This window comes from Chelonia mydas, chromosome 8 (assembly GCF_015237465.2).
Source record: "Chelonia mydas isolate rCheMyd1 chromosome 8, rCheMyd1.pri.v2, whole genome shotgun sequence".
Taxonomy (NCBI): domain Eukaryota; kingdom Metazoa; phylum Chordata; order Testudines; family Cheloniidae; genus Chelonia; species Chelonia mydas.
Genome location: NC_057854.1, coordinates 75,298,222 through 75,322,860, shown reverse-complemented (window position 1 = coordinate 75,322,860; position 24,639 = coordinate 75,298,222). Strand labels below are relative to the sequence as shown.

The 24,639-nt window shown below is 38.7% G+C and overlaps 1 protein-coding gene across 9 annotated transcripts in view; it reads left to right on the top strand.

Moving 5' to 3' along the window:
• The window catches only part of LRRC8B (leucine rich repeat containing 8 VRAC subunit B), a 44,794-nt gene extending 20,426 nt beyond the window's left edge, over nt 1-24,368 (top strand). For 2 of the 9 annotated variants that reach the window (XM_037906219.2, XM_043521076.1), the window contains exons 2-6: nt 1,526-1,581; nt 7,691-7,829; nt 15,476-15,575; nt 17,947-20,108; nt 20,875-24,368. In XM_037906219.2, coding sequence (XP_037762147.1) covers nt 17,973-20,108; nt 20,875-21,147 — 2,409 coding nt within the window. In that variant the 5' untranslated portion in view covers nt 1,526-1,581; nt 7,691-7,829; nt 15,476-15,575; nt 17,947-17,972 and the 3' untranslated portion in view covers nt 21,148-24,368. Of the gene's footprint in view, nt 1-1,525; nt 1,582-7,690; nt 7,830-13,063; nt 15,576-16,884; nt 17,017-17,946 lie in introns of those variants that run through there. The other 7 variants (XM_043521074.1, XM_043521072.1, XM_043521073.1 and 4 more) reach the window with 7 other exon arrangements.
• The last annotated feature ends 271 nt before the right edge of the window (nt 24,369-24,639 follow it).

Genomic DNA, 24,639 nt, shown 5'->3' with positions numbered 1-24,639 from the left:
TTGCTTCATCATGCTGTTGCTGAATCAATCAGCAGATGGCACATTCCTGATGGCACCGTGCTGCTAGATGTTATCTTGTTCTTTGGTTCTCCCATTCTTGAGGCTGTTGGGTGGATTCCAGTCTGCCCTCTGGGGGTCCTCTGGTTATTTCCACTTGACGCCTTCTTCAGCCGATGGACACTGGATTCTTTAGGCTGGCACCTCCCTGATCATTTAGTTATTATCCACACCAAGCATCCATCCACATACATCCTCTATCTCTATTTTAATCACAATTGTTAACAAAGCAAGATGAATACAACAAAGGGCGGGGAGTCTCTGGGTGCTGTTTCTGTTGTTACAGAGTATTGTTTTGAGTCTCTCTCTGTGTGAGTAGTTGTTATTACAATGAATTGCTTTGAGAACAGACTCTGTCTTAGAATGTACTAACGCAATTAGCAGCTTGCAGGTTTAACACACAGAGGGAGAGAAACAGTACCAAAAACCAAGAGACCTCTTAATTAGTAATACCCTGGAATTTAAACTATGGGGAATTAAACTCATTTGTGATTTTAATACAGAACTTCTTTAATATGATCCAACACCTTTAGCAACAGTCAGAAAATACTTGGCTTTTTAAATTAAATTAATATAATTACATAAACTCCTATCATGAAAACCCTCTCAATGTGGATGCAACGGGAAAGATCGTAAAGAAGTTAGTCATATAGAATAAAACTGACTTGCCAGATTCAAGCAGTAGGGTGGGTACATAATGCTCTCGCAATCCATTTTATATATATTCAGTAAAACAACTAGGGAACAAGCTAGCTTTTATCTGTAAGGGTACCCTAATATGTGTGCATTGAGCATTGTTCGATTAATTCTTATTCTTCCCACCCACATTCTTTGTACAGTTTGCGAACTAACCTCTCTTGCTGTGTTCAAGTGTCCCTTCTCGAGGGCTAACGTGAATTGGTTTTCCTCTTTGCCAACTTGCAGAGTTTTGCCCGTCTGTGTATTTGGACTGCTTTGTGTTTTCTTGATACACTTTAATGTTTTGCATATTGGATTTTTTTGCATGGTGCTGAGATACCTAGTGATATTTAAAAGTGTCAGATGTTCTAGTGAGGGAAGGCCATATATTTCAGTTCTGTGAAGTGTCGCTATTTGTAACTCTTTTCCCCCCAATTGATGTGCTTGATATTTTGACTTGCCTGAACATACTGTGGGGGGAGAGATAAGAAGAAAATACTAAAATAAGTTGGTAGAGCATTGTGCTTTACATTAAATATAGTAACTTCTTCACACTGAAAATAAACAAGAGCTGACTTTACACCATGCCACTAGGTGGTGGTTTGGTTAAATTGGTCCTATTTTCATTTTGTAAGAATATTGGAAGTGGTGATTTCCAACAGAATCAATTTATAAATCTTATATTGTGTTCTCTGTAGTGTACCATTTAAGGTTTTTTAAAGCATTTATTTATATTGAAAAAAGTTCATAATTGTCCATGTGTAATAACTAGTTTGTGTTATCTCTACAGGAGTTGTCAAGCAGAAATTCCAACACCAGAGCTCCTAAGTAACTGGCATTCATCAGGTAAGACCAGTGTTTTGAATACTGAAAAAACTCTGCCTTATCTCTCCTTGTATTTAAAATAAGATAAGCAAAGGTTTCATCACTTCAGAAACTAAGTAAAAGGAGCAAGTGCAGAATTCTTCTGCTTAGCATTTAAAAAATGAATTGCACTATAGACTCTATGTGGGTGTATAGACCAAATTACTAAAAGAAGAATCAACAGGCATTGTAATAAGGTCAGATAGATAAATCATGAAGAGCAAATAAAACCTATGCCTTTATAATAGCAAAGAATTCACCATTTGGTTTCCCCGTAAAATTGGTCTGGAGCATTCTCTGCAAGATAACTTCTTATATCTGCCTTTTCTATATTCAACATTTTAGGTGCCATAGATTAGGACTTTTGCTTCAGAACTTGTACAAATCTTTGTCAGGCAAATTTGTAGTTAATAAATTAAAGGTACAACCATGTTTCATTGACAAAATAATTTTAAAGGGTTACTGTAAGTGCTCTTCAGAGTAAGCTTAGGTTTGAGGAGGGGGGTTTAAAACTAGTAGGATGAACATAAATATTTTGACACATTTGGTTTAGATCTGTATTTCTACTAGTTTAATAGCACTTAGAGCCAACTGCTTGCCAGACCAAATCTGTATTTTTCCTGCCAAGTGGACAAACAAAACTATATGTTATGTGCTTATACTGAAGACTGTCTTGCAGAAAGAATGAAGAGACCATGGTGTCTTAGAGCTTGTCTATATGGGAAAGGGTTTTTTTTCAGTATAACTTTAGCATTTTTTGGAATAAATTGCTTTGTGTCCATGCAAGCTTTTTGTTTTGTTTTCCAGTTTATCTGGCATCTGATCATGCTTTAATTAATCTGCTTTGGAAATGAAATAACTCTATTATGGAATGAGTTATGCTGCTAAAAGGTTCATGTGGATGTATCCCTATTTTTAATTAACCATACTGTTTCAGGTAGTCCTTCCACTCTTCTAGCGATATCTGCATGGCATCGCAGAAGTAATGCCGGTGGCTGTCTGCCAACTCATCCAAAGCCTCCTGCCTGCATGATTGCCAGTACATCTGGTATACCTTGTTCGTATTAATGATAGTCAGGATCATAGTGCTCAGCAGTGCTTTTTCCATTATGTGCTGCCTGATGTGTTTGGGCAGTTGGAAAATGGTCCTGGCCCACTAAAACCAGATGAGTTTATGGGATACCAGGAGAGGAATCATGGGAGTTTTTCTGTTTTGTATTTCTGTTGATCCCAAGTCCCAGCATTCCAGTAGGTTTTGGTAGGTATCCCACAATGCTCTGTGAGAAAATCCCTGAACGGATAGAGCCTGGCAGCAGAACATGGGATATCTGCCCAAAATGCAGAGCAATTATTTTAAAGAAAAAGTTCAGAGCCATGTGGACACAATGATTCACAGAGTAAGTAGATAGGTTTCAGAGTGGTAGCCATGTTAGTATTAAGTTGGCATCAACCAAGTGGTGTGGATGCACTATCACGATACTTATGACAGTATAACTACAGTGCAGGGGTCGGCAACCTTTCAGAAGTGGTGTGCTGAGTCTTCATTTGTTCGCTCTAATTGAAGGTATCGTGTGCCGGTAATACATTTTAATGTTTTTAGAAGATCTTTCTCTATAAGTCTATATTCTGTAACTAAACTATTGTTGTATGTAAAGTAAACAAGGTTTTTAAAATGTTTAAGAAGCTTAAATTAAAATGCAGATCTTATCAGTTTAGTGCAGTGGTTCTTAATCTAGGATGCACGTACCCCCTGGGAGTGCGAGATGCCCTTTCTGGGGGTGCGAGACATGCGAGATTTTTTAGAAGGTAAATCATTGAAAATGCAAGTTAAGCACAGGCACATAAGTACAACTACTTTGTTTCATCAAACCAATGTATTTATTAACATTATACATTTTTTAACGATTACTGTAACATACGAACAAAGTTTTTAAGCTTTCAAGTTTTTAAGCTAATTGATAAGGGGTGAGAGAGCATATTTTGAGAAATCCAGACCGTCAGTGCGCTGAGCGGGGCTGGGTGTAGTGTATTAAATTGCTCCCCATAGGAATGTGCTACTTACAGTGCATTACTTACGGCTGCCGGTCCTGATGCTCTGAGTGACATGGTAAGGGGACGGAAAGGTAAGGGTTGATTGGATAGGCGTGGGAGTCCGGGGGGGGCCTGTCGAGGTCGGGGGTGTGGATGGGGTCGGGGGGGGGGTTGGATGGGTGGAGGATTCTGAGGGAGGCAGTCCAGGGGAGGGGGTCCTAGAAGGGGGTGGTCAGGGGATAAGGAGTGGGGAGGGGGGTTGGAGTTGGATGGGTCAGGGTTTATGAGGGGGGCAGTCAGGGGGCAGGAAGTGGGCCGGCTGTTTGGGGAGGCACAGCCCACCCTACCGCTGTGTAGTGTATTAAATTTCTCCCCATAGGAATATGCTACTTACGGTGTACCACTTACAGCTGCCAGTCCTGATGCTCCGCAAGTAGCACATTCCTACAGGGAAAAATTTAATACCCTACGCTGGCGGACAGAGTCCCAGCCGCCGGCCCCACTCAGCCCACTGCCGGCCTGGGGTTCCGTTCACCCAGGACAGCGGCCGGGACCCCAGCTGGTAGCAGCGTGCCAGTAAAAATTGGCTCGCGTGCCGCAGGTTGCCAACCCCTGCTATAGTGGAAAAACCTACACTGGGAAAAATTTTCCTTTGTAGGCAGGCCCTAAGTTTCATTGCCTGACATGCTGGGCTAATATTCAAAATGTAGCACCTCACCATATGAACGGGACGAAAGTCTTCTGGGTGCCTTATGTTTCAGGTCTCAGTAGTAAACTAGCAATGGTCCACATGACTCAGCTTACACAGAACTTGCAAGAAGGTAATAAAGATATGGCCAAAAATATCTGCTTATGGTGAGATGGTATGATTCACACTGCCAGACACCCAGCATAAAGCACATGTTGCCTATTGAGGACTTGAAGAGAAAAGCACAAATTAAACTCTCCACTCTAAAATAGTGAAACTGAAGGAAATCTAGCTGGGAAGGTGATATCTTCACTATGTAGGTTTGAAGTATGGAGAGGGTTTAGCTACTGAGACATAATTATGCTCTCCAGCAAGATTTCTCAGGGGTATTAATTACTTGCCCTTATTACTTAAGGATTTCAAGAGGTTAGAATAGTTTGTTCTAATAATTGGGCTGGTATCTATTTACAGTTATTTCACAGATTAAAACAAAGAAATCTGTCCCTACAGTGCTTTTGCAAACAGTAGGGTGTACCCTTATGACTGGATATAAAAACTTCCAAACATAGACAAGAAAAGAACAGGGAGCCACAAAGCTGTGTTTAAATGTAGTAATCCATCTGTAATTATTTGATAGGTTTTAGAACAGACTTTTATCTATTGCTACATGCTGAGGTGTTGGGCACTTCCACCACACTGATTGCATTGCTCAGTTTCATTCATGGAACAATCAGTTGCAGGGTTAATTTGATAAAACTTATTGCCATCAGCAGTCTTGTGTGAAATTAACAGATACATAAATAAGCAGAATTTTCTGCACCAAGGTGGAAAAACACTGAGGGCAAATGAAAGAAAGCATGTAAAGTAAAAGAAAGAAATGAAGAGTGTGAAGCTAATTTATTTCAAGAATAAAGGAGCAGATGGTATCACCAATTACGAACGGTGTGATCCAATGCCCACTGAAGCCAATGAAGAAACACTCACTTAGGGGCATGAGATTAACCTCTAGCTGCCATTTATTTTGCAAACTGTTCTCCTGGCAAGGCTCTTGTCCCTCCCCTGGCTGACGATTGTCTTAGGCTTTCTGTACATGGGAAAGTTGCACTAGTTTAACTTAAATATTCTAAAACTGATTTAGTTAAACTGGTGGAAACTCCTGTATAGACTTGCTTATTTTGATTTTAGTTTGAACTGATTGCCAGTCAGTTTTCAAGCTAAACTGCAAAAAGCCACAGTTAAACGAATGTAAATTTCTGTGTGGACACACTTATTTTGGTTTAAATTCACATTTCCTGAAATGTTAAACTGCAACTTTCTCAGCACTCAGTGATCGGGATTGTCAACCGTTCATACTCTTTGAGTTGGAACTAGTGACACCCAGTTGGGCTGGCTGCTGCAGGAGTGAATCGGCAGAGTAATTCCACACCAACACAGCATCCTAGAACTTGACACTGCATCACGTGGCTTTTGAATGCTGAGAAATTACTTAAAGAATCTCTGACGTCTTCACGTGTGGATCATAAACAGGATCTGTTTAAAAAAAAAAAAAAAAAGATCTTGTCACAGCTTACAGTGAGATAGTCCAAATCACAAAAGAAAACTACTTCTGAAGCTTGTTCAGAGCTTTGTGAAAATTGCAGCTCAAATAGGTTATTTCCCTCTTGCCCACCACTGAAGATCAAAGGCCAAAGTGACCGATGATGTAATCAGGCAAAAATCTCCATTGACGAAAATTCATGACAGTTCAGTTCAAAGTCTTGTAATCATTTCCATCTCTTCTACAGTCTTGATGTTTTGGTACAGTTGATCTTATTAGTGGTTGCTTACTTGACCAACAATAAACTGAATCCTTTGTAGTCAAACACAAACTGTTCTTCACTGAGTGTGGGAGAATACTCTACAGCTTGAAGCATTGCTGAGATTTAGTCACTGTAATATGTGATCAGTTTACTTTTGGTCAAACAAGGAATACAGCCTCTTCTTTTAGAACGTTTTAGCAGCACATCAGTAGGTGGGGAAATACACTGAAATAAACCTAATCTAGCTCAGTTCAAATTTTAAAATGAAAAGCAGTTGATTGGAAGGTACAAGTAGATGATTTTGTTCCAGTCTGCTTAGGATGTCGTGTGTATTCTCTTGCATAATATTTTGTATGGAAAATCAAGCAGTACAATGCTAGCGTTGTCATTGTGACTCCCCACTTGCTGAGGGTGGGTCTGATTTTAAGACCTCGCCCATATATTAATAGACAGACCCTTCATTTTAGAACCAAAAATGCTCAAGCCTATGGATTGTATCAGTGTTTGAAACCATTTTCCAACAATATTGCGAACGAATGCCAGTTCTATCCAGTGCTAACAGTGTTGGGAAATGGTTGTCTAGCACAGTTACAGCAACAGTATGTGTTTAAGAATATGCATGCTGTAGTTTCAATAAGGGGTTTACTCTCATAGGTTACTGAAACATTAGTATTAAGAGTTTTCTGCAAGGCAATTGTGATTCTGGTCTCAAAGACCTTCTGCAGAGATTTATTAATGTTGCAGAATTTTACATTTTTATTGGTTGAATTGAATACAAAAGGATAAATGCTCATACATGTTCTATTTCTCACTTAGACAGCATCCTCCAGAAAGAGCTAGGAAAGGGTTTGTCTTAATTTTGTTGTCTGAGTCCCGATTGTGCTTGGTGCTGTACAGACACAGAAGAACACAATATCTACTGTAAAGAGCCTACAATCTAAACTGCATGAAAACAAAGACGGAATTGTTCAGACAAATATGATGCAACATTGAAAGGCCAAACGTCAAGTCATGTAGAATTTTTATAAATATACTGGTGGGTGTAATGCAGAAAGAATTAAGGAGCCAGTTGTGCAATTGAATCTGCCTGGATTGTGCAGCAGTCTGACTTTGGTGGAGCCTGGCACACAGTCAGTCTACCCATGGAGTTCTGATTGCAGGGCTAGGTCCTTTGTTTTTAAAGACTGGATCTGGAGGTGGAGTGCATGGTTGTAATGAGAAGGATGGAACAGAGGCAGCATGAAAAGTGACATGATGATGAGTGAAAGAAGAATAAAAATAGGGTTTGTGTGATTTGTTTCCTTGTGGATTCACACTTTCTCTTAGTACGGGAATACTGTTAGTGTCTAATATAGTTCCTATCGCTCAGATTTCTAAAAATTATCCCTTATGTAACTTTAAGTTCAAATTAATTTCTCGCTTGAAGTCTTTTATTTGCTTTTGAACATTGCTTTTCCTCCAAAGCTTCTGCAATTAGTGTTGGAGGTCAGGAACTACAGCTTGCCTAATCAGTGACTTGGCAATAATAGTATTGGATACATTTTAAGTAAAAATTGTTGGTGTCTCTTATCAGGGCCAGAAAGTACATCCTGTCTCACTGGAATAACAGAAGGGGGCCTTCTGAAAGACGCTGGTTGAAAAGACTTGATGCGTGTGCTCTTCTGGAAAAGAGAACCTACAGAATTAGAGAGTCATCTAAAATGCTTGTCAAGGTGTGGACTACATAAATATGTTTTCATTGGTTAATGTATTGTAATTTGAGCCCAATAATACGTAACAGTGGGCTCATTAAAGACTGCTAGTTATGAATTGTCAACAAAAAGCAATATCTCTTTAAAAGTAGAACTGAAACTTCTGTTCAGTGAGTCTTCCTCTCACACACCCACATCCTTTCCTCCCAGTTCAGCATTCCTGGGGAGAGGAGAAAAATGCAGCTTCTGGGTCTAATATATATAATGTGGCATAAATTATGCAGCTTTGACAAGTGATAGCAAAATCTAGAGATCACAAGACAAAGTAGTATAACAAAACTTTTTAGATTTTTTAAAATATTTTTAAATATAGTTTTTTTTGTCTGGTGAAAAAAATTTCCCTGGAACCTAACCCCCCCCCCCCCCACACACACACACACATTTACATTAATTCTTATAGGGAAATTGGATTCGCTTAACATCATTTCGCTTGAAGTCACATTTTTCAGGAATATAATTACAGTGTTAGGCGAAGAGTTACTGTAAATAATTACTTCAGGTCTGAAAGTCTTACGGGGTGGTCAACAGAAACAAAACACTAGTAATTCGTTACAATTTATAAAGGATGTAGTCCCTAGCAATATTACAAATATTTATATATATAAACACAAATACACACACAGTATAAGCTTTAAACAAACAATTTAATACTGTACACAGCAATGATTATTGTGAAGCTTGGTTGAGGTGGTAAAGGAAGAGGGTGGGATATTTTCCAGGGAATGCCTTACTGCTAAATGATGAACTAACATTTGGCTGAGCCCTCAAGGGTTAACACGTTGTTAATGTAGCCTCACACCCTACAAGGCAGTACGAATGGAGGGAGGGGAGACAGCATGGCAGACAGAGAGAGACACCCTGTGTGTGGGGGAGAGAGAGAGAGATGTGCATTGCACCTTTAAGTATACTGACCCCATTCTAAGTACATTGCCTTTAAAAAAATCGGAAATTTGAGACAGCAGCTGTGGCCAGTAAGCTCTCTCTATCCTAAGCCCTGTCCTGTCTATGGAGAAGGCGTAAGGGGGGGCAGGAGTAGGGGGGAGGGGGACACCCTGACATTAGCTCCCCCTCTTTCCCCTTCCCCTGCACGGCAAGCAGGAGGCTCCCAGGAGCAGCTCCAAGGCAGAGGGCAGGAGCAGCATATGGCAGTGGGGGGAGGGACAGCTGAACTGCCAGCAACTGGTAGCCTGCTGGGTGGCTGCTCCACAGGGAACTTAGAGGAACAGGGAGCTGATGGGGGGCTGTCTGTCCACTCTGGTTCCAAGCCCCCACCAGTTAGCTGCAATGGGCTGCTCTTCCTGCAAGCAGTGAAAAAAAGCAGGCAGCTGCCAAAGAATGTTATAAGGGAGCATTGCACAACTTTAAACGAGCATGTTCCCTAATTGATCAGCAACGTAACAGTGAAACAATGTTAACTGGGACGACTTTAAGTGAGGAGTTACTGTACCTGGAAACTAACTAGTTCCAGTGTTTTGCTGTCAGGGTGACAGGCCAATTTAGTCTGTGATGTAATTCCAGTGAAATGGGCAGAATTACTGTAAGGATGAATTTTTCAATCTTTTAGGAAAGATTGCCAGTTGAATTAAAGCACTTTGAAAAGCTTTTATGGCTTTGATATGGGTTAAAAGCTGCCGAGATGGAATTAGAACTGTCAAATCCGCTACACTTAAACTTTATTTCATTTCATGAGTCACTCAGACGTATTCAAACTACAGATCTGATCTGGAATAAGGATCTTTTATTTTAATAAAATTGGTTTAAGCAAAATTATTGTTAAATATAGTACAAAATGGTGGGATGTTAACTGCTTAAATATTACAGAATTAAACACTGAAGTTATAAGTAGGATTAATGCCTATAAGTTAATTTTAATGCACAAGCATAGTTTGCCAGAGGTTTCAGAATTTAATTATTAACCAGTCCAGATGGTGTATAAACACTAAAAAACTTAGTAGTATGACACTTGAATTTTTCTAATAGAAAAATGTTCTTGTGGTCAGAGACTAGAGAAAACACATAGTCTGTCTGGGATATACAGTAAAAGGTAGCAACCTTCTGGATGTGTGTGTTATAGGAAAAAAAACTGACAAAGGGAACTGTGTGTGTGTAAAATATATATATGCACATAGTTTAGTTTCACTTATATGAAAACTTCCATATGTATATAAACAAAAGCTCATTGTAGTCTTTGCTTTATAGAACTGTTCTAAGAAACTGTCACTAGGTCCTGCTTTCTCATTATTAGTTTATTAAAAATATCTTGGGACATATTTTCATCAGTCTTTGTTTTGAATTGATTTGAGTTTGCTGTTTTCTGTCCTGACTACCATCATTTTTTAAAGGACATGCATAACTCTTTATCAAACAATATGAAGGATAATCGCTGTATTGCTTTATTTTACATTGAGTTCTATGGGCTGCTGTATTCTGTGGCAGCCTTGCTTACGCTGTGAAATAGTGTAACTTTCCATCTGAAAGAAGGCTAGATGAAGTTTCCCTGCATTTGCAGTTAAATCAGGCACCTCATCAGTTCAGTTCAGCTGTAATTGTTGCTAATTACTTGTCAGTAATAGTTCAAGTTCATAATGTAGATGAGGCCTGAGAATGAGAGGCCCTGTAAAATACATAGCCATACCTGTAGTATTTCACTAGTGACTAAAGCAGGTCTTTATAGCTACAAGAAGAAATCTTTGAAAGAAATTACAGCGGCATCAGTATGGTATTTAATGTAGACTTGCTTGAATTTTCTGTCTCAGTTTCTGAACTGGTTTCTCTCTCTGTGTCTAAGGAAGTGGGGTACAGTTGTGCAGGATGTGACAGCAACGTTACACTTCTTGCTGTCTCTTAAATCTTTATAGCATAGTCCCCTGTAGGCAGTACTTAATTTATGTCTCTAAACTTGGCAAATTCGTTGCCCTGGCACCGCTGGGCTTACCACATCTGTTATGAAGTAAAAAAAACTTGCTTGAGCCCCGGCACTGCTTTCATAACAAATTAAGCACTGCCTGTAGGTATCCTGTAGGTATATTCATGTAACACTGAAATATTGTACGCTGTGTATTTTGACAGTGTTAAATTAGGAATTTTTTTCTGGGCCATACTACAATCTTTTAAAATGGATGGGATAAAAAGATGAATGATGAACAATATGGAAGTGTGATTCATTACAGAAGAAGAATAAGCTTGAGCAACAATGCACAAGGGTTAGAAGTATATATTCTGCCAGAATAGACACACTTTAAGTGTAAAGGATAAGGTCTAACATGGTACTTATGACCCACTCGTAGCAGATTGACTGATTGGAAACACCTCTTAGAGTATGGTATGGATTTTTTTAAGGAATATTTTGTAAATATAATGAGAGACTTTTAGCTGATTTGTCAGTCAGGGGCCTGCCATAATTGGGTGTAACGACTATATCATGTGCTCTTTGCAATTATTCTGTATGCCCAAGTTATATTCCAAATTTTAGTATCCACCCCATTTTTTCTTTTACCTCCACAGTAGATCTGGATTGTTCTTAGCCTGTAATAAATGGTAAAAAGCAGTCCATTTCTGGCCAAAGGAGGAAATGTAATAAGTGAATTGAGACACAATTACAGTTGCTAAACACCATTAGTATCTAATTTATTGGTTTATTTGCTTGGCAAAACCCTTTGCCTCGTACAAGGAGTGTCTCTCTTCTATTTGAAGAGAGTCCAGTGAGGCGGGGGTAAATAAACATCTTTTTAATGTGCAGTCTATTCAAAGGCAACTTTTTGTGCTTTGTTTTAAAACCATCTTAATTTTACTCAGAGCTTTCTGTTGCTGACCCTCATCAGTTTCAAAGGCTTATTAAAGTGTGGCAGGTAGTAGTAACATACAGACTGATTTTAGGCCGGGGACTGTGGGTACCCAGCCAGAATAGCCGTGAATTAGGCTTTAGCAACTGCAGGCAAGCAGTAAACGAGCTGCATATAAACTGAATAAAGCACAGAGAACTGTGTCTGTATATTATAATTCTAGCAAGTCCTCTCATAGGCCCCAGTTCAGGAAAACACATACACAGCCTTTCTGAATAGGAATGCTTTATGGAATCAAAGCCATAGGGACCTATTGGCAAGAGCTGGATATTCTTAAATGGGTTGTAAATAAGGGATTGGAAGTGGCCAACGCAAGCAGGTACTGTATTTAAAACTACTGTAATTTAAAATCCATATGAAAGCAGCCCCTCCATTTAGAATACACAAGTAATCTACTACACAGTGAGACTTCTCTGTCTAGAAGGAGGAAAAGCTCTTCAACTTCAAATGGGACAAAGAGTGAATTGCAGTTTTACTTCACTGTTAAACAAAAAACAAACTTTGTTCAGATAAACTTCAGCAGTGTAGGACGCAGAATGTCAAACTGAAAAGATTTCAGAGTAGCAGCCGTGTTAGTCTGTATTCTCAAAAAGAAAAGGAGTACTTGTGGCATCTTAGAGACTGACAAATTTATTTGAGCATAAGCTTTCATGAGCTACAGCTCACTTCATCTGAATGCATCCAATGAAGTGAGCTGTAGCTCACGAAAGCTTATGCTCAAATAAATTTGTTAGTCTCTAAGGTGCCACAAGTACTCCTTTTCTTTTAACTGAAAGAATCTTTTTCAGCCTAGCGGCCAGAGATGCAGAGGGTATGTCTTCTGTGTTGTTTCTCCCCCCCCTGCAGCTCTTGAAGGCCAAGAGGTGGGGTGCTCAGCCTCTCCAGTTCCAAAGCTGGCAGGAGGTGGAGAGGCTTCTCCAGTCTCAGAGTTGGGAGGAGACGTAAGGGGCAGAGCTGTCTGGCCCTGGAGCTTGGAGTCTGGGAGGGAGGCGGGCAAGCAGAGAGTCAGAAGACTCAGAAGCCCTCCTGGAAGGCTTTTGTCAATTTCACTTTTTACCTGCAGGCAGAAAGTAGAATTGACAAAGCCTTCCCCGGGGCAGCTGGGAAGCTGTTCTTCTGAGGTTCCTGATGGAAAATTGAAATTTTCCTACTAAAAAATTGGACTTAAAAAAAAAAAAAAAATCAGAAAATCATTCCAACAGAAACTTCTGACCAGTCCTATGAGTTTCTCATGTTGTCTCCATTACTATGCATTGCACGCTTAATTATGTGATTAAACACTTTGCTAATTGGGATTTAAGCCTTTGTATTACTTAAACTTACAGGAAAGTTAAAATTGCCTTTTTATTCTAGGTTGGAATTGAATGCAGCAGTTCGACAGCCCTCTTTCTGCAGCAGACTCAGTGCAGGTGGACCCCTGCACAGAGGCTCACTGGCTTCAGTGGGGCTAGGTCCACCTGAAGTCATTTGCAGGACCAAGGCCTTAATTTGGATATTTGCAGTACCATTTTTCATGGTCTTGAACTTAAGTGTTTTGTTTTAAGAAGCAAGAGAGGGGGCTATACCAACAGAAAATTTGAATTTAGAAAGTATCAGGATTCATTTTGCAATGGACCTTTGAAGTTAGCAATCCCTGATTCTTTCAGCTTGTTTAAGAGTGGATCTCTGCAAGCATATACCCAGGAGGGGCAAAAAGGTTGTTTGTCTAGATGTTCAAATCTGGTGGAGTTCTAGTGTTAGAGAGCTTTCCCTTCACCCTCTCCCCTGGTTCTTGTCACATAGACAGAAAGCAGAAGACCAGAAGTGCAGACAATGCAATGTTTATTGGGGTTACTTTCCAAGCAAGCATATCCCTCAGCCCTTCACACCAGTCGAGCTTAGCTCTATATGCCGATAGTCTGTTCCCCAGTGTTCTGTTCCCAGTTCTGATGCCGCAGAGCATTTACCCCGTGTCCCCCTTCCCAGCTCTCAAGAGTAGCAGCCGTGTTAGTCTGTATCCGCAAAAAGAAATGGAGTACTTGTGGCACCTTAGAGACTAACAAATTTATTTGAGCATAAGCTTTCGTGAGTTACAGCAAGTGAGCTGTAGCTCACGAAAGCTTACGCTCAAATAAATTTGTTAGTCTCTAAGGTGCCAGAAGTACTCCATTTCTTTCCAGCTCTGACGCCGTAGAGCGTTTATCCCATGTCCCCCTTCCCAGCTCTGACGCTGCAGAGCCTTGCCTGTGTCCCTGTTCCCATTTTGCCCCCCTTAGCGAACATGATTCCAATTTCCCTTCCCCCTACTTCCTGTTTGACCCAGTTTATATAATAATATTTTCAGCTATACCTTAACCGATCATTTTACTGAATTTAACTAACCAATCCTAATATATTGTAACATAATTCTCTAACCAATTATATCCCACTAGCCTAATTAACTTACACCTATCAGAATTAATTATACAATAGACAGAAACAATTAGAGAACCAGACAGATTAACAATAGAAAAGTGGGGGCCATAAAGATAAAACAATACAGAAATGAGGGTTTCACAACCATTAATGAGTGATTTCTTGCCAGACAGGATGCTGTCAAACTAAGTTTTCTTTAACCATCTTAAGATCTGTTTCTTTATCTGGTGGTGATGGGCACTGTCAGGACAGGATTGTCTTCCTAACAGCCCAATACCACCTTATTTCAATGTGACTAGTTTGGAATGTGAGGGTATGACCCTAGACTTCCCATCTTATGGCTGCCCCTGCTGCTTAGCCAAAGGCCTTAGACTAAGAACAAGGCTTCAGACTATCCTCGTGAGAGAAGGCCCATACACAGGTGGACTGTGATTTTGATTCTTTGTTTTTATACTCCTGTAACTAACTAAATGATAAAAATACACCCAAGTTCTTAAGTATAGGCCTTTACAGGCAGGCCTGACTATCTGTACTCTAACATCTAGCATTTTGATTCTCTGATATTTGATTTGTCTTTAGGGGTGGACAATAGCTATCTGAGTCCTCCTTCAATTGCTTTTCATTAAGAGGTTCCTAGAAACAGCCCACTGTCTCCTCATTTCATAAAAATTGGCTTCAGCAAAGTGAGAGGTTTTTTCCATCCATTCCATCTCCCTTAAATCTTGTAGAAGGACCAGGGAAACAGTTCGGTTTAGTCCTGTGGCTGCTTGCCTTTTAAACCCTTTGGAGTTGAGGCACCCCAAAGATTACCAGACAAAAGTATACTTTCTAATCAGTTTGCCCAGCTCTAGCATCTTGTAACTTTGGATTAGTAGCATCCAGAGTATGGATATTAATGTTATTTGGCAATATTTTATTAGCTTGTCCCAGATAGTAGAATTTGTACTCTTGTAATGGAAACTATTACCTCTTTGTATGTCAATGTTGAAAAAAATATTGAAATGGACTAAATTATATCTTGCATTTCTTGAAATCATGCAGATTCCTCCCACATAGCCATTTAGCAGGAAACTATAGCATTGCCACCCAGTATTAGGGATAAGTTCTTTTATGTGGTTTCCTTTTTGTTTGTCTTTCGTATGGGTTTGGCATGGTGCAGAAAACTTGACCTTCAGATTGTTTCTGAGTATATTGTTGTTGCAGCTGAAAAATGGAGAACATGCTGAATTAGAGAATGTGCTTGTAAAGCATACACTTTAAACAGGTCACATCAGCAATGGGGTAAGAATTCTGATTAAGGCTGACCTACTTGCTCTCTATTCAAAATAGTCTCAGCTACTTCAACTGTACTCCCAATGTTTTCCCATGCAGAATGAAGATAAATGCAAAGATGGCATGTCCAAGGAATTTTAAAAGGTGTAGACCTCCTGATTGAAGATGGTTGTGTATCTTATTCTGTTTAACTAGTAAAGTAAGTATGAACATTTTAAGTATAGTATGTAAATAAATATTGATTTGCATGTGCTGAATTAAAATAAACTCAACTATTTACTGTCATTAACATGTAAAATACAATAGAGCCTTGCTAATACACACTGATTGGGCCACTTACCCTGACTATTGAATTTTGTGAATTAGGAATAAGCAAAATTGCAAACACAATGAGTCATGATCTGTATTTCTCTTCACTTAGTTGTGTTTAATTATAATACCATACCATGCTAGTTTTCTATTCTGTAGCATATCTTATAAAACCAAGTGTTGGTAAGCATACACTTCTCTGTAGAACTCTGCTCCTAAATTTTTGCTGGGGAAAGACAGAAGGGTTATGGGGGGGGCGGCGGCTATGTGAATTATAGGGTGTCAGCCATCAAAGTTGTACTGCATTTCTAGTCTATTTGGGGTGTTCTGTTTTCCTCAGTTAAACAGAATTCCGTCTAATATCAGCAAGTCTATGTCAGGCGGTACTGCTGATATCTCATCAAGATTGACATGTTCTCCTTATTCTGTACTAATTGGCTATAGTAATCTGGCTAGGATAATTACTCCTGGGGGAATTCTACACGAAAAAATTTAAAAGTTCTGTGCACAATGTTTTAAAATTTTGCAAAATTCTGCATATTTTATTTTTCAAAATAACACAATGTAATCACACCAGTTTCAATTATTTTGGTAATTTATTTCAAAATGCCTGTCAGCAAGTTTGTCTGTAACAATACAGACAAAAAAAATTAGGAAATATTTTTTGACAGATTCCTTACTAGACATATTAATATGGATTTTGAGTAATAATAATTCATTTAAACTACAATACAGAAACATATTTCCCGCACCCCTCAGAAACAGTGTGAAGACTTGGCAGAGTCAGGGCATGGGTAACAGAGGAGCTGAGGGAGAGGGAAGTAATTGCTGGGAAGAAGCCTAGGAGTGAACCTGGAGGGTTGTTGGGTATGGGTGGGAGAAGTATGAAACATAATTTTTTTGCAGGGGGTCGGAGAGGGAGGATTGTTGGGGTGCCTCCCCCATGCAGACCCCTAGCCTCTCCCATTCAGTCAGGCACATCTGCCCCCGTCCCCATGTAGCCCCCTCCCATTCAGTCCCTGGCTCAATGCCGTCCTCCTCTAGCTCCTGAGCCCATGCCCCAGTCTGTCCACTCCACTAGTCGTTCTGAACCCCAGTCTGTGACCCCACCCCCAGCAGTCCCATGTGCCCTGCTCTGTCTGTCCCATGCATCCTCACCTGGCTCCGATGACTGGCCGTCTTCTCTTCTGGCACCACAGCAGCCCCTGGAGGGTGAAAGGTGTAACTGCAGCGCCTCCCCAGCAAAATCTATATTCTGCGGAGGAAAAAAATCCGCGGGGTGGGGGGACATGAATTCTGCACATACGCAGTGATACGGAATTCCCCCAGGAGTAAGTAATGGCCAAGAGCAGTCTTAACTCTTTATGCTGTGATTCAAGTGCCTTTCCCAAAAGGAGCAATGTAATGTTTAGTACTGTATAACTTTAAATGCTAAACAATAAGTGAACTGCTATTTGTGTTTTCCAGTAACAATTTCCCTAGCTGAGTTCCACATTTTTGTAGCTGTTCCTGTCTCAGAGCAGTAGAAAATGGAATGACCAAAGGGTCTGTCTCATCTCTGATGCATATAATGCTGTTTGAACTCCTCTTGTTTAAATGTTCATATTGTAAGACATGTTTACTTTATCTGAAATGGACCAAAACTTGGTCTTATCAATGAGTTCATCTCTTTTTATTAAAAGAGAAATGTGCTCTGACTTGAGGTCAGATTGTCAGCATTGAAGCCTTTCCTAATCATTTACTTAGTATTTACAGAATGTTACATATATTTCTCTAAATACTTCCAATACCTTTGTGAGCCACATAAGTTTTAGCCCCATTTCACAGATGGAAAAACTGTGGCACTGAGATCACAAGACCATGACTGAACAAAGCACCCTATCAATGCTTAACTTTGAATTCAGTGGGACTACTCTTGTTTTTAGTCTCACTGGTAAAGTTCTATTGGAAGAATCAGTGGAACGACTCAGAACACACCTACTTTAGGTAGTTTTCCCATTGACTTTGGGGGTTAAATCAGGCCCTAAATGACTTCCACCAATTCATTATTCAATTTTATGCAAGTACTAGGATTACAATTTGGGAATTGCTGGGCCATAGTCCAAAGCTCAGTCCACTAGATCAGTGTTGTTATGCTTGTTTATAAAGGAGTAAACTGCCTAATAATCAGAACTTAAAATAACTGCATTGCATAATTTGATTATATTAAGTAAATAGATTTGAGCACTTGTTCTAAGGATCTTTCTCTTTCTCTTCTCTAGTTGCTGCTGTCCTACAGGTGAAAGTCATGATTACGCTAACTGAACTCAGATATTTAGCAGACGCTCAGTCATCCTACCACATATTAAAACCATGGTGGGATGTCTTCTGGTATTACCTCACCATGATTATGCTGCTAGTCGCTGTACTGGCCGGGGCTCTCCAGCTCACTCAAACTAGAGTGTTGTGTTGTCTTCCTTGTAAGGTAGAATTTGACAGTCATTGTGCAGTGCCTTGGGATTTGGTTAAAACGAACCTTAACGTGTCCTCTAGCTCTGCCACACAAATAATTCTCCCTTTGAGAATCCAGAATGATCTTCATCGGCAGCAGTATTCCTATATTGACGCAGTGTGTTACGAAAGACAGCTTCATTGGTTTGCCAAATTTTTCCCATATCTAGTGCTTCTGCATACTTTCATTTTTGCAGCTTGCAGTAACTTTTGGCTCTACTATCCTAGCACAAGTTCAAGGCTTGAGCACTTTGTAGCCATTCTTCACAAGTGTTTTGATTCTCCATGGACAACACGAGCCCTCTCAGAAACAGTTGCTGAGCAGTCTGTGAAGAGTCTGCCACTATCCAAATCCAAAATATTGCTTTCATCACCTGGCAGTTCAACGGATACAGAGGCAAGCAGGCAGTCTCTGCCGTATGCACAGCCTGGTTTAGAAACAACTGGAAGAGAGAACTCTTCGAGTGTTCTAGACAAAAAAGAAGGGGAACAAGCTAAAGCTATATTTGAAAAAGTGAAAAGATTCAGAGTACATGTTGAAGAGAAGGATGTCATATATAGAGTGTACATGAAACAGATTATAATCAAAGTCATTGTATTTATAATAATAATGATTTATGTCTCCTATTATTTAACTTTTATTACACTTGAAATTGATTGTGTAATTGATGTTCAAGCCTTTACAGGTTACAAAAGGTACCAATGTGTTTATACACTTGCAGAAATTTTTAAAGTATTAGCTTCATTTTATGTTGTTTTAGTGACCTTCTATGGCCTGACCTGCACTTACAGTTTGTGGTGGATGTTGAGAAGTTCACTTAAGCAATATTCTTTTGAGAAGTTAAGAGAGAAAAGCAATTACAGTGATATCCCTGATGTAAAGAATGACTTTGCATTTATTCTTCACTTAGCAGATCAGTATGATCCACTTTATTCACAACGGTTCTCAATATTTCTATCTGATTTGAGTGAAAACCGACTGAAACAGATAAATCTTAACAATCAGTGGTCAGTGGAAAAACTGAAAAGTAAATTAATACGAAATTCCCAGGACAAGATGGAACTTCATCTTTTCATGCTAACTGGTCTTCCAGACAATGTCTTTGAACTGACTGAAATAGAAGTTCTAAGCTTGGAACTCATTCCTGAAGCCAAGCTTCCTTCAACGGTGACTCAGTTAGTCAATCTCAAAGAAATGAATATTTATCATTCATCATTAACTGTGGATTACCCAGCACTAAACTTTCTAGAAGAAAATCTGAAAACACTGCGTCTAAAATCTAGTGAAATCGGAAGGATTCCACTTTGGGTCTTTCATCTAAAAAACCTCAAGGAATTATGTTTAACAGGATGTTTTGTGCTAGATTACCACAACTCTATATACAATGAAGGCTTTCAGGATCTAAAGAATCTGAGAACAATTTACTTAAAGAACAGCCTTTCCCGTATACCTCAGGTGGTTACAGACCTATTGCCTTCACTGCAAAACTTATCTATCAATAATGAGGGAAATAAACTGGTAGTACTAAATAACTTGAAAAAGTTGGTAAACCTGAGAACCTTGGAGTTGATCTCCTGTGATTTAGAGCGCATTCCACATTCTATTTTTACCCTAAACAATTTGTCTGAAATAGACTTAAAAGAGAATAATCTCAGAACAGTGGAAGAAATAATGAGCTTTCAACATCTCAAGAACCTATCTTGCTTAAAATTGTGGCACAATGCCATTTCATATGTCCCTGTGCAGATCGGTGCATTATCAAACCTGGAACAACTGTATTTAAATTACAATAACATTAAAAATGTTCCACTGCAGCTATTTCTTTGTAAAAAGCTACATTATTTGGATCTTAGCTATAACAAACTAACTTCTATTCCGGAAGAAATCAGTTATTTGACAAATCTGCAGTACTTCGCTCTGACAAAAAACCATGTAAGTAGAACTTTTACATTACTTTAAGCTTTATAAATTCTGATTTTTGTCTACCCTGTTTCTTCTTGAAGACTCTGTGGCCTGCTAGAGCTCACCAGCTTTATGGCATTGTAAACAACAGGGATGTGAAACCCAGTTAACTGAGAGGGGAAGTGATTTTTTTTATTTTATTTTTTTTAAAACTGGTAAATGCAGGATCTAAATAATCAGGTAGTTGACACAGATGTTCTGTGTAAGTTGGCCTAGTCTATAATGACTGTTCAGTTGGGTTCAGCAGTGTTTTATCTAACTTGATTGTTCACAGCTGTGTTCAAATATTATTAAAGTATTTGTAGAGCAGACCAGGCCTCTGAGTACTTGCTGTACTGCATGGATGCAGTTCTGCCTGCCTTGCCAAAAGGATTGTGGGGTTCTTAGGAGGTGCCAAAGGAATGTCATTTATTAAGCATAATTCTTAAGAAGGAGCATAAGTAGGAAAAACAATTTGATTTTTAGATTTCCTTGATGTTCTGTGAAGAATTAAACTTCTCACCTAGTCACATTCATAACCAGAGATACACACAGCACTGTTTTCATCTAAATATTGAAAGCAGACTTTCTCCTGAATGTATCACTTGTAGCATACAAAATTGTCCTTTATTTACTCTGTATCTTTTGTTCATTTAAAAGCATTTTGTGGGTAAAAAGTGCATTGGGTAATGAAAAATACGCAGTTTCTGTATAGGTTAACAAGCTTTAATTGGCATGTCCTCCTTCCTCTTTGTAGATTGAGATACTGCCAGATGGATTATTTCAGTGCAAAAAGCTGCAATGTTTACTTCTGGGACATAACAGCCTGACGAGTTTGTCTCCTCGTGTCGGTCAACTGTTGAACCTTGTTCAGCTAGAGCTGATTGGGAACTACCTTGAATCGCTTCCTGCTGAACTAGAAGAATGTCAGTCTCTGAAACGGAGTTGTCTAATTGTAGAAGAAAGGTTGTTAAAAACGCTTCCACCTTGTGTGAGAGAGAGCTTGCAGACGTGCTTGGATAAATGCTAAATGAGATGAGATTGTGTACATCAACAAATCCTTTAGGCCTTTGACTTACTATCTGTGTAAAGATAGGTGTAGGTGGAAAGAAGGAAGAGAGGTAACAAATCATTTGCAATTCAGGGCTAAATCTACCCATATTGCCCTGAGTCTTCTTTATAAGAAAAGGAAAAAATTGCATTTGTCTTAAAACAAGCAAACAAAAGTGTAGACTTAGCAGACAGACACATTTGTGAATAACCTGATATGTAAGTGATTGGGTTCACTGGCTGATGTGCTTTCAGTAGTAAATGTTTATGGTCATGAGTGTTGGGATGGAAGAGTGGGTTGCTTGGCTGTAGAGTGTCTCTCTCATTTTTTCATGGAAAATTTTATTTCTTCTAAAAACAATTTTAAATGGCTTAATCTGATGTCATATTGGGAGCAAGGATTACCTAGGTTTGTTTTTTCAGACATATACTCACCACTGACTTGGAGTAGCTTGTGTTAAGTTAAGATAGTCCTATTTAAAGTAGCACAATTAACTGGTTCATCGTGCATTCTGAAAATAATTTTACAATGTACTTTTACCGTTTTCATGTTTTTTTCATGTGACAAAAGTGTTGAACGTTAAACTTGTAACTTTGAAAGGTGCCACTTAACAATTTTTGTCAAAACAGTTGGACAAGTATTCTACACACCCTCCACAACCCCACTTCAATATTTTGTGTGTTTAAAGTAGAAGGACTGAGCTAATTAATCATCGTTTGCCTAGTAGGTGGGATTCAAATATAGCTTGTCTAATTTTAAAAATCAATCTGAAGTACCCTAAGTATTCAAGTAGCTACTGTTCATGTAACAAAGGTACTTGCTTTGTTCACATGTACTTAACTGAGACAACCTAAATTGATAATTCCATGGTATCTACCTTCATTGATTGTAATGGAAAATGGAACACAGTGTAGCCATGAATTATTTGATGGGTTGTGGGGATCCCAGGTGTTAGTGTGGTGTGTACTCCCACTTGCCACTTAACCTTCCAATTATTGACTCCCTCAATGTTCCCTCCCACTTTCCCCCGCCCATTGTGGTGTTAATGTACTGGTGAAAAATTTTCATAGAAGATTAATGGATAGACAGGGAAAGGTACAACCTTTTTAAAAAAAAAAAAAAAAAAGGGGGGGGGGGTGCCCATGCGGTTCAGAAGTGCTTGTAAAAACACCATAAGCTTTCTCTCTTCTGCTAAGTGGTATGTGTCTACATGGTGTGAGCTGAAGGGAAGCTTTTACTACCCTTTCCTTTATTTAACATACTCCAAACTGGAAGGAAATTAAGTGGTTGCAGTTTTTATATATTATTTTCCTGTACACTTAGTTTCATTATCTACTTCTAAGTCTGCTCTTCTGGAATTTATCATCTCAGCTAAGAACTTTGGATTTTTCCTGTTATGGTATGTATACACACACACAACCTGTTAGCATGCATTCAGGGAACACTATTCTAATGTGTTAAAATTCAAATGTAAAATGCAGGCTAATGTATGTTTAACCAGATACAACTACATCTTACAAAAACACTAGAAACGTTGCCTTCTTAAGATTCTTGATGTTGAATAATTGTAATCCCTGGTTTGTCATTAAATCATTAGAGGATGAGTTAATATATCTAGTTTATTTTTGGTCACTCTTTGCTCTCATTCACAATGGCATTGTCTTGGAGTTAAGGTTTACCTTTTAATTTATAAAAAAAAAAAAAAAATCGTATACTTCGATTCTGATCCCCTACATAAAAATAGGAGATGATCTCTTTAGCTGTCTAACAGGTTAATATGTATTCATCATACAAATTGCATTCCAAAGAACTTTCTAAATAAAACGTTTTTCTCAGGGAACCAAACATATGGAACTTCATGAATTTTTGCATAGCTTTTCAATCTTTTGTTTTTAGTAGGTGCTGTACTGAATGAAAATTTTTGTATCAACTGATCAATCACATCTAAATGTTAAGCAGTATTTCTGGAATAGTATCTTTTTGTAACTTCCATTTCTAGTTTTTCAAGTCAGAGTTCAAGATATAATTTTCATGTCTCATGATCGGTCCAAAGGTACTTGCATAGTTCACAAACAGAGCTAGTCTTAGAATACAATTACATCAGAGCGGAACAACTTGTGCCATTATCGATAGAGTTGAGCTTATAATTACGGTATAAATGCCATGTGTCAGGACAATTTTAAAATCACTTTGTGCTGGAATTTGATGCACAAAATTTTGGCCTACAAAGTACTTTAAAAATAATTATTATTACAAAAGTGGATTTTGTTTTTGGTACAAGTTTTTAGTCTTAAGCTTTATTTCCTTCCTTTGTTGAAAAGCAGTATTGATATTTAAAAGAGCATAAGGTTAAACGTAACTGTTTGCACCAGACATTTAAAACAAAATTTTTACAGCTTTTTAGTTGTGTAAATCCTTTTTCATGATTAGCACACTGACACAGCTTAACTATGGCTTTGATCTACTTAGTATGCATTTATTTCATCCAGAGTTTGTCCTTCCGAAGTGAACTAGACTAATAGGAAAATAATATAGAGGCTGATCCTGCATTCTTAAAATGTGCATAACTCCAAAAGAAGCTGGGGAAACTGTCTAAGAACTATGGGATTAGACCCACAAACACTGTTTCATGGGTGGAGTCTTTTTTTAAAAAAAAACAAAAACCTACAGCTGTAGTGGATGTGTCTAATGTTTTTTCCCTTTAAAAAAGAAAAATGAACTCAAAGCCTACATCTTAAAGTAATATAATATAAATGTTATGTTACACCCTGACAAAAGCCAGGAAGTTTAAAGGCTAGCATCTCTGGCCTCAACTCATGCCACAGTGTGCCTTTTTTGTTTTCCTTTCTGTATCCACGCACTCCCCTCCCTAACATTTAAGAATTGAGGATGGAGGCAACCGTAACTGAATTTCATGATGTCTATTTCAGTCATCATTTAAACATCAGTTTAACATTGAACATTTGTTCAGAATGAAGAGATCATCAGGGAATCAGTATATTAATCCAAATTCATAACTACCCTACAACAAGCTGTGGTGACATCTGCCCTATTTGTATAAACCAGTCCTGTTCAGCAAAAAAAGGCTTCTCAATTTGTTTCAGTACTGTTGTGTTATTTATGTATTTTGTATTAATTGTGACCTTGTATATTTTGGACATTTCTTTGGCTGAAAAACTATTAAATTTTTTGCAGTACAATTCTATGCACTTTATTTCCTTACCTACATACATGTCAGCAGCATTTCTCCCCATCTTTGACATTTAGTCATTAGAACTTTGCTCTCTTCTGTTAAGGCAAATCAGTTATTTTAATTATTTATAGTCCCTCTGTGTTTGGATCAGAAAACGCACCGAAGAAACCCTGCTCCTTGAACTGTTTCAGCTGCCTTTAATTTTAATTTAAGATGCAGTATAAACAAGTTCTGAACACTTTTTGGTAATGGAGTGCAGCATTACACAGTGGAACCTT